Source organism: Miniopterus natalensis, chromosome 8, assembly GCF_054644295.1.
Source record: "Miniopterus natalensis isolate mMinNat1 chromosome 8, mMinNat1.hap1, whole genome shotgun sequence".
Lineage (NCBI taxonomy): Eukaryota > Metazoa > Chordata > Mammalia > Chiroptera > Miniopteridae > Miniopterus > Miniopterus natalensis.
This window is the reverse complement of record NC_142088.1, coordinates 42,067,014-42,081,448: the sequence shown is the minus strand read 5'-3', so window position 1 is coordinate 42,081,448 and position 14,435 is coordinate 42,067,014. Positions and strand designations below refer to the sequence as shown.

At 53.2% G+C, this 14,435-nt stretch overlaps 1 protein-coding gene across 6 annotated transcripts in view; it reads left to right on the top strand.

Moving 5' to 3' along the window:
• Positions 1-736: 736 nt before the first annotated feature.
• The window catches only part of GAD1 (glutamate decarboxylase 1), a 35,906-nt gene continuing 22,207 nt past the window's right edge, over positions 737-14,435 (top strand). For 3 of the 6 annotated variants that reach the window (XM_087819415.1, XM_087819414.1, XM_016203023.2), the window contains exons 1-4: positions 749-830; positions 3,863-3,925; positions 9,370-9,528; positions 10,899-11,141. In XM_087819415.1, the coding sequence (XP_087675541.1) occupies positions 749-830; positions 3,863-3,925; positions 9,370-9,528; positions 10,899-11,141 (547 nt within the window). Of the gene's footprint in view, positions 831-3,862; positions 3,926-9,369; positions 9,529-10,898; positions 11,142-14,435 lie in introns of all 6 variants that reach the window. The other 3 variants (XM_087819418.1, XM_087819419.1, XM_087819416.1) reach the window with 3 other exon arrangements.

Below are 14,435 nucleotides of genomic sequence, written 5' to 3'. Positions count from 1 at the left end.
GAGAAGAGACATGGAATCCTGGCCCGAGCCCCGACCTGGGCTTGGAGATGGCTCCAAGCGAGGTGGGGCGAGAGGGGAGACGAGCGAGGTGGCGACCCGCTGCTTCCCGGCTGTTTAGAGTGCATGGTGACTGTAGCGCTTCCCCGGCCAAGTCCGAGGAAGAACATAAAAACCTGGGTCCTTTTTCCCTCCTCTTGTCTCACCAAAGTCCTCGGTTCCCGGAGCAGTTAGCCGCCTTCTTTCTAGGGAATTAGCCAGACACAACAACGGGAGTCAGACGCCGAACCAGACGGGCCCGCCCCGTGCGCGCCTCCCACCCCCTTCCTCCCACCCGCCGGCTGCTGAGTCCAAGGGGGCTCGTCGCGGCTGGGCTGGAAAATCGTGCCCTGAGCTCCCCTTGCCCTCCTGGCCCTGGCCCCGCTCCCCCGCGTCCTGCCCTGGCCTCGGGCGCCCCTGGCCTCGGCGCTGCGCTCCGGCTCCCGCGCTGCTTCACCAGCCCGGAGCCGCCGGGAGCTGCGTTGCGGGCGCCGAAGTGTCGGACCCGGCTGGCCAGCGGCGCCTCCTCCCGCTTCTGTCCGCGCCGCCCGGACTTCGCGGGGAGCGCCCGCACCCCTGGCCGCCCCGCCGCCCCCCGCGCGCTGGGCCCCGGAAGCCCTCCCCGCACAGCTGCCGCTTCTCTTTACAGCCTATTCCCGTGCCTGACGGGCAGAGCACCCCGGAGCGCAGGGGCCCCCGGGCGACCGAGCCGATGGCGTCCTCGGCCCCTTCTACATCCGCTACCTCCTCCAACGCCGGAGCGGACCCCAATACCGCCAACCTGCGCCCTACAAGTAGGTCCTGCCCCAGTTTCCTATCACAGCAGCGGCGGGGAAGGTGAGGGGGCTGGGACGTGAGGGGGCTGTGCTGGCGGAAGGGCTGGGGACAGAGGTGACGGAGGCTGCGAAGACATGGGGCCCTGATCCGGTCCCGGCCAGAGGTCGTTCGACTGACAGGGATGCTGGGCGATCCGGGGGCGCTGCGAGTGGGCACCGCGCGGCGCCCGAGCGGCGGTGATCGTTCAGGGCTTTGCTGCGGGAGCGGGACGCGCGGCGAGGGCGTCGTTTCTGTCGTGCGGCGTGTGGTTTCTTTGCCCGGTGGGACGTCGGGGGACAGGGTCAGGGTCGCGGGCGGCGCGCGGAGCCGGGGGTCTCGGCCGGGACGGAGTTCTCTGTCTCCCGCTTTCGTTAAGCCGAGATCTGACTCCCTCCTCACTTCCCCCGCGCCCGCTCGAAGCCTGTAATCACGGACGTGTCGACGTTAATTGCAGCTCTTAGAAAACTCGGGGTCCCTAATTGCTCCAGATTGGCCTTGACCCATTGACGAGGGAGGGAGCAGTCGAAGGCGAGAAAGGTGCAGGAAACGGTTTGGGGTTGAGCCTGAACGTCTCAGACAATTAATGACATCTCAGAGACAGACCAAAAAAAAAAAAAGGAGCCGGCAGCACCCTGAGTGGCGAGAGTTGGCGAAACCAGGAGGCCAGAAGGCTTGCCAGGGCGGGAGGGGAGAGCGCCCCTCTCTTTTCTCCCGGGCGGGAGATCTGTCCGCAAGGGACAAATTCCGAAAAGAGGGGAAGGGAAGGGGCACCAGATACAGCGCGGAGGCGGGGAGGAAATTCATGCTTCCCCGCCCCTAGGTCAGATGGCTTTTCAAACCGTCCCAGAGTCTGTCTTTAATTCAGATTGAGTTTCCTCTATGGTATTGAGGCACGGGGATGAGAGAATTGTTTTTCTTTTTCCAGTTTGGATTGAAATGGACCTCCCCCCCACATCTATCAGCCCCAGACAGTAAGGGCTCCAAAATTTCTCCATAAGAGAGCCTGGGGAATGGCAGTGTCCTTAAGAGGGCTCGTTGCTGCGCTTTTATAGCACTTTCTATAAGCTTAAGGAAACGTTGATTGTTTCCACCAACGAAGATGGGGGATGTTAGGGGGTAAGGCCCCTCTCCAACCCCTTAGTGTTGCCACTGGCTCCCGGGCTGGAGGCCTTGTCTTAAGTCCTAATTCCCTGTGCAGCTCCCTTACCCGCCCCACAGGCGAGCTACAATTACCCACACAACAAAGAGGGGCTCGGGAGAGCCGCCAGCCTGGTGGCGCGTGAGGCTGGCGCTGGCGGCGGAGGGCCCGAGGAGAGTGAGGCCTGCGCGCCTTTGTCTGTTGCTCTGGCCCTGATGGTTTTCGTTTCCAGTCCTCTCCACATTTCCCGCCCCTCTTCTGCTGCCGGGCGGGGCTGGGCGGCCGTTGCCTTCTCTCAAACTTGAGTCCTGTACCCCCACCTTGGACTGAGCTCCACTTCCAGGCTGCAGCCAGAGGCTGAGTTCCACGTGCCCAGCCCTGGGTCCGAAAACCCCTAGAAGCTCTGAACTGAGTTCGCACATAGCCTGGCGCGACTGGAATCCCCCAGGGCAGAGGGGCGATAGTCGAAGACTGGGGGGGAGGAGGGGGAGCATGCACCTGTTCCGAGCTCACCTGCGGGCCCCCAGCAGCCCCCAGCAGCCCAGGCTGCACTCTACACACTCTCAGCCTGCGCATCCTTGTAAACCCAGCTGGTGCTCTCCTCTGCCCCTGCCAGACCTCCTACCTGGGAGGTGGCCTTGCTGAATCTGCACCACAGTACTCGGCCTTGGCCCCAGCGACCCCCCCCCCCTTGCTCCCTGCCACTTGCTACATCCTAGGGGCTCTCTCCCCTCCTCTCCCCATCTCTCTTTCCTTTTCTTTTACTGTTACTCCCAACTCCGAAAGACAGAGTAATGGGTCTGAACTCCAACGCGCCAGCTGAGTGACTCTGGAAAACTCACTTAGCCTCTCTGAGCCTCGATCCTTGTATTTGTAAAATGAGTCTTAGATGAACACCCCTCTTGTTTCATAAGGTGGTTCTGAAAATAAGCTGAGATGGTGTTTATAGCGAAAAGCACTCGATCGGCTTTTTACCTGGCAGGTATTGTTATTAGGGGTTTGCTTTCGCAGGCATTTCATGTCTGTTGCAGGAACTCCCTCCGTGACGCGCTGTCTCACTGCCGTCGGGCTGTCCCCCCTCCCCGCTGGGGCTCTGTTGAATGTCCCGGTTTAATGGATGTCACTCCCCTTATCGCAGCCAGCACTCGCGCGGGGCTGAAGGCGCGGGCCGGGGTGGGGTGGGGGATGGGAGTGTTTGGAGGAGCCGTGCTTTGAAGCAGCCGAAGCGAATGCACACTCGGGCTCCTCGCTGGAAGCTGAGCCCCGAGGGCAGGATGGACCCTGAGGAGTCTGATAATACTGCGACTCCCGGGTCAGACAGAAGAGCAGCCGTGCGAGTCCTATCATCTAGTCAAATACTATTTTTCACCCAATTAATTCCTGAACTCTTCCGCGACCCCATTTCATGCCAGTTTATTTTAAGCTGCCACTCGGCTGGAGACCCGCCAAGAAATTATGAGATGTGTTGGTCCCAGATGCCTCTGTTCCCTTTCGCGGCTGCTGTGGTCGCCTTTCGAGTGGGGGGGAGGGGAAGGGGGGAGACGGACTAAGACAGGGCCTGGCGGGCGAGTGCGGGGCAATCTGAGCTGCAGAGCTGGCCCTTTGCTCTTGGGGTCAGCGCGCCCCACTCGGACCCCGCCTGCGCAGCTCCCTGGGAGCGTCGCTGGTGTGCGGCCTCCCAGAGACGCTGTTCTGTATGTGAAAGTGGGAGCGGGACACGAGTCTGCGCGCCCGCCCGCAGATCTGGCTCCTAGCTCCTTTCAGGAAAGAGCACTGGCAGAGACCTGCCCCACCTTCCCCAGAAAAACCTTTGCTCCCGGCCCGCTCTCCCGTGGTCCAGGCCTCACTGATTGCCCCTCTCTTGCTTTCTAGCGTATGACACCTGGTGTGGTGTGGCCCATGGATGCACAAAAAAACTGGGGCTCAAGATTTGCGGTAAGTGAAAAGGCCCGCTGGGGCCCGGCGCGGCAAGCGGGCTTTGCGGGTTTATGAGAGGGATGCACGCGAAAGGGGCTCCTGGCTGTTGGGTCAGGTTTTCTAATGTACCTGCAGCCCTGGGGCGGCGCGGAGACGCTGCTCCACGGGCCTTGACGCTCCCCCGCCCTCCCCCGACCCGGCCTAGAGGGACCTCTCCGCGGGCGTTTCGCGCTACCTAAGACCTCGGGCTGCCCTCCGCGTGTCTAGGCGCCGGAGCGCGAGCACAGCGCCCCCGCGCGGCAGACGGGCTCCTGTGGCCGGCGCCCGCCGTTCCGACCCTTGCGCTCCGCTCGCGCGTCTGGAAGGTCGTGCAGAAAAGGTGAACTGGTCTGGCTCTCCCAGACAGCAGGCCCATGGCGTGGTATCTGCATGAGGCGGTGGATGACACGTCCCCCTTCCCTCTCTACCATCGTGCGTTGAAAGTGGCCTCTCCGGCTAGAGATTTTTGCCCCGAGATGCCATAACAGATCCAGATTTCGTTGGTGCCTCGGAAGCCAAGAGGAAGGATTGCCTGCAGCCCCCCGTGGGCTGCCTGGGGCAGGTGCGGGCGGCGCAGACCTGAGGGGTTGCCCAGCTTGCCCTTGAAGTGGAGGAGGCAAGGGAAAGGGGAGAAGGCGAGGGGAGGGGGCCGCAAGAGAGAAAGGGGGAGTCGGGTGCAGTTTGCCAGAGAGAAAGGAAAATAGATCTGGAAGCTGGAAAGGAGAAAGAACAGCTCTCTGGAGACGTGAGGATCTGAAATGAAAACGCCCAAGGGATGCAATTTTTTTTTAAAGGAAAAAGGAGATTTGTTCGAAGGGACACAGCCGAGTGGCTCCGGCTGAACAATGAGGACTTGCTTTCCTTGCTACAATTCACCGTCTATAATCTCTAACCTTATCGGGCCAGAAAATACGGGCGTCCCAGGGCAGGGGATGGAGAGGCGGGGGAAGATTAACGAGGGACTGATTAAAGAGCCATCGGTCAGCTGCTGCGCGCGGCGGACCCGCACCGGGCGCGCACGCACGCCCAGCCCCGCGCGCCCGCCGGTGGGCGAGGGGGTGCCTCTGGGCCTGATCTTCCCCGCGCCCTCGCGTCCCGGGCGCCCGGGCGGAGCAGAGGGGTCACTGCGCAGCTCGTGGGAACCACCCTCCCTTCCCCAGCGTCTCTGGGGCTCTGCCCTCTGGATCCCAGAAGGGGGCCCAACTGGACCTAGCCATTTTCCAGGGAAGGCCCCGCCCGGGGTTTGGCCCTCTCCCCGGCACCGGAGGCCCGTGGGGCGAGGCCCGGGGCCCGTCGGTGGCGGGGGCAGCTGGCGGCGGCCCAGCTTTGTTCTATAAATAGCCCCCTCCCCCCGCCGCCATTCGGGGCTTAATGGCCCGTTCAGTGCCGCGGAGCGCGGGCGGAGCGCCGGCCCGGCCGCCTCATTGTCATGCAGCCGCGCGAGCGGAACTGAGCGGCGCGGGCGGGGTGGGGAGCCTGCGGGGAGGGCCGCTTTCCCCGCGCCCCGGGCCCGCCCGGCCCGCACCCTCAGCCACCCCGACCCCCGCCTCCCGGTCTGGGCCGCGGGGGGCTCCCTGCTGCCGGGACCGCGGGCCCTGCGAGGCCGCCGGAAGGAAAGGTCTGAAGTCCCCTTTGGGCAAAGGAGCTTCTCTGCGCCCGGGAGTAGGGGCGCGGAGAGTTTGCACCAACTTCCCCTGAGGGAGTCCTCTTGGGCCTTTGGGGGCTACCATCCTTAGAAAGTTTCTTCTGTTTCTACCCCCACCCCCAACGCTAATTTCAGGAAAGTTGAAACCCAAGTGACCGGAGGAAATGGCCGGTAGGCGTTGAGGGGAAGTTGCCTTCGGCTAAAATGCATGGTTTTGGGGCCACAGGTTAGGAGGCTTCACATGAGGTTTGACTGTGAAGGGAAAGAAAACACCAGGGAGATTTATTTTCCACATCTTGGGCCAACTCTGGCTTTCCATTTTCATGTAGTAGAAGCACAGTGCCCTCTTTAGTTGTGACTGAATCCACAGCCCCCTCCCCTCCTCCACACACACACCCCTCCTCTGCCTCATCCCAGACTTTCTGTGGCCTGAAGGGTGCCTTCCTGACCTGATGGCATTTGGGATTAGTTTGACCTTTCACCTTAAAATAGCAAAGGGACTAATGGTCCTCTTCCCACCTCCTAATCCATTGCCCTGCCTCCCCCACCCCAACTTCCCCAGTGCCTTGTCAAGATTCTACCCCCACCCACTTTTCTACCCCCTTTTCTGGAACCCCTAGGAAATGAGCTGCAAGGGAGACCCTGGATCTCACCAGTCGTACCCTTAGCTCCTGAGGCAGAATCCCCTGGGAGAGTAATCAGCTGAAGGAAACCCAGGGTCTTGTCAAGAAGTAGAGAGTGGGGTGGCTGCAGACATGGTGGCATGACCCAGCTGGAAGGAGATGCAGCGAGCCCTAAGTTCTGGCTCTGGGCTCTGCTAACTTCCCAACGTGTCCTTATGCCTCCATCACTTATCTATGCAGAGATCCCAAACTGGCTGCCAATTACAACCTCTGTGCTTTTATTTAGCCTATGCTGTGTGTGTGTTTGTGTGTCTTTAATTATGTGTCAGTTGCCAACTTTTAAACAAAGAAAGACTTCAAACATCTGTATTTTTGGCTTCTCTTGAAATATAATAAAAGGTGTGGGTGGGAGGAGATCTGACAGGGTCTGGCAGGATATTTATAGCTCAGAAAAATCAGAACAAGAGCCCCTTCCTCTAGTTAAATGCAGTTCCATACCACAGCTGGTGAGGAGAACAGCTGCTGGGCTTCAGGCTCCACTTACCCTCTTGGCCATGCGCTTTTATGTCCTGCGCAACTCACAGCCACACTTGGAAACAACTGGCTCATATCAGGTGCTCTCTAGTTCCACACACTTCCCCCGCTCACTGGGCCACCTAGACCTTGGACTTTGGTGGCAGCACAGGAACCAGCAGCAGGATCTCCCCAGAGCCCAGAGGTAGAGTCCTAACAGGGCTCACCCCGTCTTCGGCTTGAAGCTAGCCAGAGTGCTACAACCTGACCAAGCCAACTACAGCTGCGCCTCTCACTCTGTTTTGCCTCTTTTCCTCTTAAGAATGTTGTACTAGGTTACCAGTTACAGGCACTAGGTCCTCACAGCCAGTGTGTGGAGCAAGAGGGAATACAGTCTGCTTCAGTCTCAGGGACTCCTTGCTAGCCAGGGAAGTTGTCAACACTTACTTCAGTGTCACCCACCACCTGGGCATCCTTGCAGAAGTATACAGTTCCTCTCAGAGCCCAGAGAGACCTGGCTCCTTTATCTCTTATGAGACTCCCAGTATTTTAGAAAACAGCTATCTTCCAATGAATTGTTATTCCGATAACCATATACATTAATTGCTTATATTATCAGATTAATAGTTTTTGCCACAAATTCCAATGCAATGTAAGTGTGCTATTCATAAGATCGCTATAGGACTTACAGAAAATATGGATTCATAGTGCACTCCAGGGAGTATGGTCTAGAAATGGGATACAGGTTTGAAGCTGTGTCACAGTTGTCATCTCTCAACCCTATCAGGACAACTCTGAGATTTAGAGAATATCCAAAGCCTAAGTGGAGGTCCTAGGTCCTGCAGCTGCCCAGAGAAAAGGCGTTTCTAAGGGGTTTCAGGTAGAGAGACTTCAGGCTTTTCCCAGGCGTGGGTCGGAGCCAACCAGAAGTTAAGGACCTAGAGTCCAGCTGGCAGGACCTCACCTCCATTCAGCCACACAGATTTGGTCTTTTCAGCCTGGCAAGTTCCACAGCTCCCTGTTCCAGGCAGGGTGGCAGTCTCTGGATTCAGGAGCCAGGTGACCCTGCATCTCTCTGGCACATGAGTGCTGGCCCCTGGCTTTGGACTTTGGGGATTTGAAGGATGGATTCAGAAAGTAGGAGAAGGGCTGAGAGAAAGGATAGAACTTCTGCCTTTATGTTCAGGTGTGGAGCTCTGTTCCACAGGACAGCAATTTTCAACCTTTTCCACCCCGTGGCACACAGAAACTAATTACTTAGACTGTAGCACACCAAAAAATACATTGTTTTGCCAATCTGCCAAAAATAAAATAGGTATAATTTTCATTCATTCACACTGGGTTGCTATTGTTGTGTTGGCAGTTGTCATTTTTTTCTAATTTGACACCCCAAAGAAAACGAGGTCAGTGCCCTCTGACTAGTCCGGTATTGCGTGTTCTAAAAATTCCTGTGGCACACGGGTTGAAAATCGCTGCAGTGATGTTTCTCCCCTTCTGCTGTCCTTTGGGGCTTTATCAATAAGTTTACAAGGTGCTGGGAACAATAAAGGGCCTGGTGCTCCTACCTTCCTGTACTTCCCTCCAAAAACAGACCCTGCTCCTTTGTGTGGGAGGACTCTCCTCCCCCCAGCCTCCCCCTGCATCCCTCCTACCTCCACCCATCGCCGCTGACTTGCAGTCCCGGGAAGTAAAGCGGAGTTCCCCAGGCTAACTTGCCTCTTGAACCTCCTGGGACTTTCCTCCAAGCCTGCCTTGTGATGTAAGCCACTCCCCAAGGATCTTGACATCAAGGAAGACAGCTTTGGGGCCACCAAGAAGCTTAGAACTCTCTTCCTCTTTGCAATATGGTACATTTTGGACTAAGGACTAAGACTGAGGCTGAACTGGAGAAGGGGCTGAGGGAAGGAGCGGGCCTGCAGGCCCCGAGCCCAGAGGTGATGTGTGGAGGCACTGAGGGAGGCTGTGTAGAGAGTCTCCAGCTCTTTTGGCTCAACCTGCTTCTCAGGGAGACATCCATTCCCTCTGAGGGGCAGAGGTGAGGCGCTTTGAACCCCACCCTGGACTCAAAGTCCATCTCCATGGAGTTCTTGGATGGCATTCTAGCTTTATTACAACAATGGCCACCGTCTGCCAAATTGTAAGCTCCTGGAGGGTAGGGGGTCTGTCTCATTTATCTTCAGAAAAATCACACTTGCACTCAACCTGTGAGCTGTACATGGTGGCTGAGGAAAGCCTCTTCCCTAATCCCCACTGCTGGCCCTCACCCCACTTCACCCCCTGTTGCACGGCCCGTAGACCCTGTGCTGGCAGCGTCCTCTCCGATTGCATCCTTCCCTTAAAACCCCATCCTGGGGCTGGTTACTGGAGTGGAAGTTGTCCAATTGACTTAATCCTGAGTCCACTGTCACATTCGGAGAGGAGAATGGGCTTTGCTTACTGTTTTTCTCTCTTGCATGACTGGGTCTGTGCCACTGATGACACTTGGCACTGCCCCCTCCCCGCCTGAAGGCAAGCAGTGCCAGAGCCCTTCTGTATCAAATGCAGACACCCAGCTTCTCTGGAGAAGCGAGAACCCTGTCTGCAGAGCCGACCTGAGGCTGGAGTTCAGCGCACTACCTCTGACCCAGCTTCTTGTGCTACAGGCTTCTTGCAAAGGACCAACAGCCTGGAGGAGAAGAGCCGGCTTGTGAGCGCCTTCAAGGACAGGCAGTCCTCCAAGAACCTGATTGCCTGTGAGAACAGCGACAGGGACGGCCGCTTCAGGCGCACGGAGACCGACTTCTCCAACCTGTTCGCTCGAGGTAGTCTCTTCCCACCCCCACCCTTACCCCTATTCCCCCAGCCCTAGTGCTGTCCAGTAGGTTCACTATTTGAGTTTCTTGACTTTTTCCTGAAATTTTACTTCTTTTACCAAAAATGCCATTACTTTCTCTGAACTGTCATGAAACTACTTTTCCAGCGTTTGAATCCCTCCTTCCTTAGTGCCCAGGTCTTTTTTGCTTTGGGAGCCAGATGAAGGTAGTCAATATGCTTGTCAACTCTAACAACACTTTCAAGGACAAATATGGATTCATAGAATCCCAGAATCTGAAGGACTGTTTGCATATAAGAAAATCCAGTAATTCCCTTCATAGCATTTATCCTTCGAGGTTGGCAACAACATCAACAGCAGCAAGAACAAAATCTCCCTGTGGGAGGCTGTGTGGCTGGACCTCATGACCAAGCGCTGTCTTGAAACTCATTTTCCTTTTGGAGATGTTTCATTATTTACCGTTGTCCCCATAGCACTGGTCTCGGGGTGCTTTCCCAGTCTTTCTCTCTCAAACAGCTCCAAGGTAAACCCACTACCACCCCTTCCATTAACTCCCCACAGTCCAGAGAGGCCAGATCAGAATAGTAAACAAGAGTTCAGTAAACCTCAGAGATAATCCAGGGAATAGACCCAGGGTATCACATATAACCAGTCTGCTCTTGAGCTATGGCTGACAACCCCAACTGGGGCCCCCTGTGGCTTTGTACCCTAACCCCTAGCCCAACTGCCTAACAGAGGCAGTAACCCAAAGTCACCTGCCGACATCCCAAAGTGCAGGCCCAAAAGGATGAGGTTAATAGAGAGGTGGGGAGTTCCCTCTCTCACCTTCCTGAGTCCCATCTTCCAGTTCTAGCTCCCCGTCCTAAGGACACCACAAAGGACCACCGTCTTCAGGGGAGACTTCAACCTCTACCCACAGAGGCCTTACCCTCCGCCATCAACAGGTCAGGCACATCATGACTCCAAACCAAAAGCCCAGTGTCTGAATCAGATGTGTAGGGTCACCCCTGGTTCCAGGGGAGCAAGATAGAAGTCCCCTCCATCACAAACCTGACAGGTGTCCGTCAACCTGCAAATGGACAACTGCAGCGGCAGACTGCTCACGCTTCTCAAAGCTCTCTGTTTCATTTATGGGCAGCCTAACTATCAGAAAGTCTGTAAACCCCCAGGAAGTGTGTGCAGAACTTCTGTGTATCTGCTTATGTGCATTTTTCTGGGGAGATGGTACATCAGATTCTCAGTGTATACATATCCTGGAATGAAATTAGGCCTATAAAGATATGGCTGATATTAGGAATTTCTGGGCCTAGGAAAGGCAGATATGAGTCAAGTGATAACCACTTGGCTTTCCCCCCTCAGATCTGCTTCCGGCTAAAAATGGAGAGGAGCAAACTGTGCAGTTCCTCCTGGAGGTGGTGGACATCCTCCTCAATTACGTCCGCAAGACGTTTGATCGTTCCACCAAGGTGCTGGACTTCCATCACCCACACCAGCTGCTGGAAGGCATGGAGGGCTTCAACCTGGAGCTCTCTGACCACCCCGAGTCCCTGGAGCAGATCCTGGTTGACTGCAGAGACACCCTGAAGTATGGGGTCCGCACAGGTAAGGGTGAGAGCCAGGTGGACACGCAGCGGCACACCCTTTCCAGCTGTGAGCATGTCAAACTCATGTTGAGGGAGAAACACAGGCCTACTGAGGGAAGGCAGCAGAGTGCTCAGGGACCATACAACCACCTGGGGCAGGGCTGGACGGCCCCAACCCTGGCAAAAGCCCGTCATTTATTATTGTAAAACTGTCCATTTCTGTATAAGGTTTTCATTCTTGTTCTTAAGCTGTTCACAACCTAATGATAGCAGAATGACCCATTTTCATGCCTATTTCATTCTGATAAATCCTGCCTTTGCCTGTCCCTGAAATTGGGGAGAATTGGACCCATTTATCTCCCTTTCTGTAGTAGTTTCCTAAGGCTGCCATAACAAGTTACCACAAACTGGGTGACTTAAAACAATAGAAACTTATTCTCTGCCAGTTCTGGAGGCTAGAAATTTGAAATCAGAGTGTTTGCAGGGCCGTGCTCTCTCTGGAGAATCTTGGGGAGGATCCATCCTTGCCTCTTCCAACTTCTGGGGGTTGTGGGTAGTCCTTGGCATTCCTTGGCATGTAGATGCATCACTCCAGCCTTTGCCCTCACCTTCACATGGCTTCCTCCCTGTGTACGTGTCCAAATTCCTTCTTTTAAGGCAGGGGTGGGGAACCTTTTTTCTGACAAGGGTTATTTGGATTTTTATAACATCATTCGCAGGCCATACAAAATTATCAACTTAAAAATTAGCTATGAAAAAAGTTCCTAAATTTATTGAATTTAAAGTCCCACCTATGGTTGCGTTGGCAGGGCCAGACCAGATCCCCACCCCTGTTATAAGGTCACCAATCTTTGGACTAGGGCGCACACTAATCCATTATGGCTTCATCTTAACTTGATTACATTTGCAAAGAACCTGTTTCCAAATAGTCACTCACCAGGAGTTAACACTTGAACACATCTTTTTGAGGGACGTAATTTAACCCACAATACCTTCTATTGGCTAGGCAAAAAAGCCACACACACACACTTTGAATTCTCTTCCTACCTCTGGAGTTCAGACACCCTAAATCACCAACTCCTGTCTCCAACAGGAAGCCCTGGAGGATGCCCTCTTGCCTCCTTTTCATGTTACCTGAACCCTCTCTAATCTGCAATCCTGGCCAAAGTGGTTACTTTTCAGTTGCCTTAAGTTCAAGGACTTTTTGGAAGTCTGCCTGTCTCTGCCAGAGCCTGGGAGTGAAGCAGTGATTTCTTCTCCCTACTATCTTTCCCCTCTGCAGCCTGGCCTCCTGAGCTTTGGGCAGATAGATCTACAGGAATTGGCAGTTCATGGCATAGTTGCCACCATAAGGGAGCCCCCGAGACCACAACTGGTAGCCCCTTGTCCTTTTTTCTTCTTTTTTTCTCTTATATTATCCCTCTTACTCTTCCTAGTCATTTGAAAGTATGACTGGGAAGGTTGGTGTGGATAGAGCTGAGTAAGGCTATTAGATGTCAAAAACAAAGTGTTATAATGAAATAAAGAGGCTGGCCAAAGAGGCATTTTTAAATAAAGAATCCTAAACAGCGTTTGAGGCCTGCCAACACCACTGGAAGAAGTGTAGCTTCCTTGAATAATTGTAGGATGGACACGACTTAATTATATTACAAAGTCTGTGTTTCATTTTTAAAGAAAAGCATGCTCATCAATTCAGTTACATATCACCTTGGTGTCTGATGGCGAACCCATTTCTAACAGAGGTCAAGTAGTGTTATGTGGCTGGATTAAAAAGTCAGAACTCGCCCGGCCGGACGTGGCACAGTGGCTAAGCGTCGACGAGGATCCAGGCGATCAGGGTTCGATTCCCGGTCAGGGCACATGCCCGGGTTGTGGGCTGCAGCTGATCAATGACTCTCTAATCATTGATGTTTCCCTCTCTCTCTCTCCCTCTCCTTTCCTCTCTCTGAAATCAAAAAGATGTATTTAAAAAAAAAAAAAAAAGTCAGAACTCTCCATGTATGTTTTAGCTTGACTTGTTTTGGCCCAACGTTTTTTATTTCATCAGCTCAATCTGCATACACTTTGTCAGAGATGAGACCATGTATTTTTATCACTAAAGCCCAGAATAGTGTTGTGCCTCAAAGAAAAATACATGGATTTGTCATAATAACAACTCCTATTGCTGACAAAACTAAAGCATCATGGACTCTTTTTTTAAATTTTGTTTTTCAGTTACAGTTTACATTCAGTATTATTTTGTATTAGTTTCAGGAGTACAGCATAGTGGTTAGACAGTTACATACTTTACAAAGTAGTCCCCCAGTATTTCCAGTATCTATCTGGCACTGTACATGGTTATTACAATATTATTGACTATATTCCCTATGCTGTACTTTATATCTCTATGATTATTTTGTAACTACAATATGTACTTCTTAACCTCCTCACCTTTTTCACCAAACCCCAAAACCCTTAACTATTTGGCAACCATCAGTCTGTTCTCTGTATCTATGAGTCTGTCTCTATTTTGTTTGTTCATTTATTTTGTTCTTTAGATTCTACATATAAGTGAAATCATGGTACTTGTTTCACTTAGCATAATACCTCTAGGTCAATCCATGCTATAGCAAATGGTAAGATTTCATTCTTTTTTATGGCCAAGTAATATTCCATTATATATATGTATACCAGTTTTTTTATCCACTTGTCTATTGATGGTCACTTGAGTTGCTTCCATATCTTGGCTATTATAAATAACACTGCAATAACAGAGGGGTGCATATAGTTTTTCAAATTAGTGTTTTAAATTTCTTTGGATATATACCCAGAAGTGGAATTGCTGGTTATAGGGCAGCTCCATTTTAAATTCTTTCAGGCCCCTCCATATTGTTTTCCACAGTGGCTGCATCAGTCTGCATTCCCACCAACAGTGCCCGCGGGTTCCCCTTTCTCCACACCCTCACCAACACTTGTTGTTTGCTGATTTATTGATGATAGTCATTCTGACAGGTGTGGCATGATATCTCATTATGGTTTTAATTTGCATTTCTCTGATGATTAGTGATGTTGAGCATCTTTTCATATGTCCATTGACCATCTACATGTTCTCTTGGAGAAGTATCTATTCAGATCCTCTGCCCACTTTTTATTGGACATTTGTTTTTTTGGTGTTTAGTTGTATGAGTTCTGTATAAATTTTGGACATTAGCCCCTTATTGGATGTATCTTCTTCCATTTAGTAGGTTGTCTTTTCATTTTGTTGATGGTTTCCTTTGCTGTGCAAAAACTTTTTAGTTCGATGTACACCCATTTGTTTATTTTTTTTCTTTTG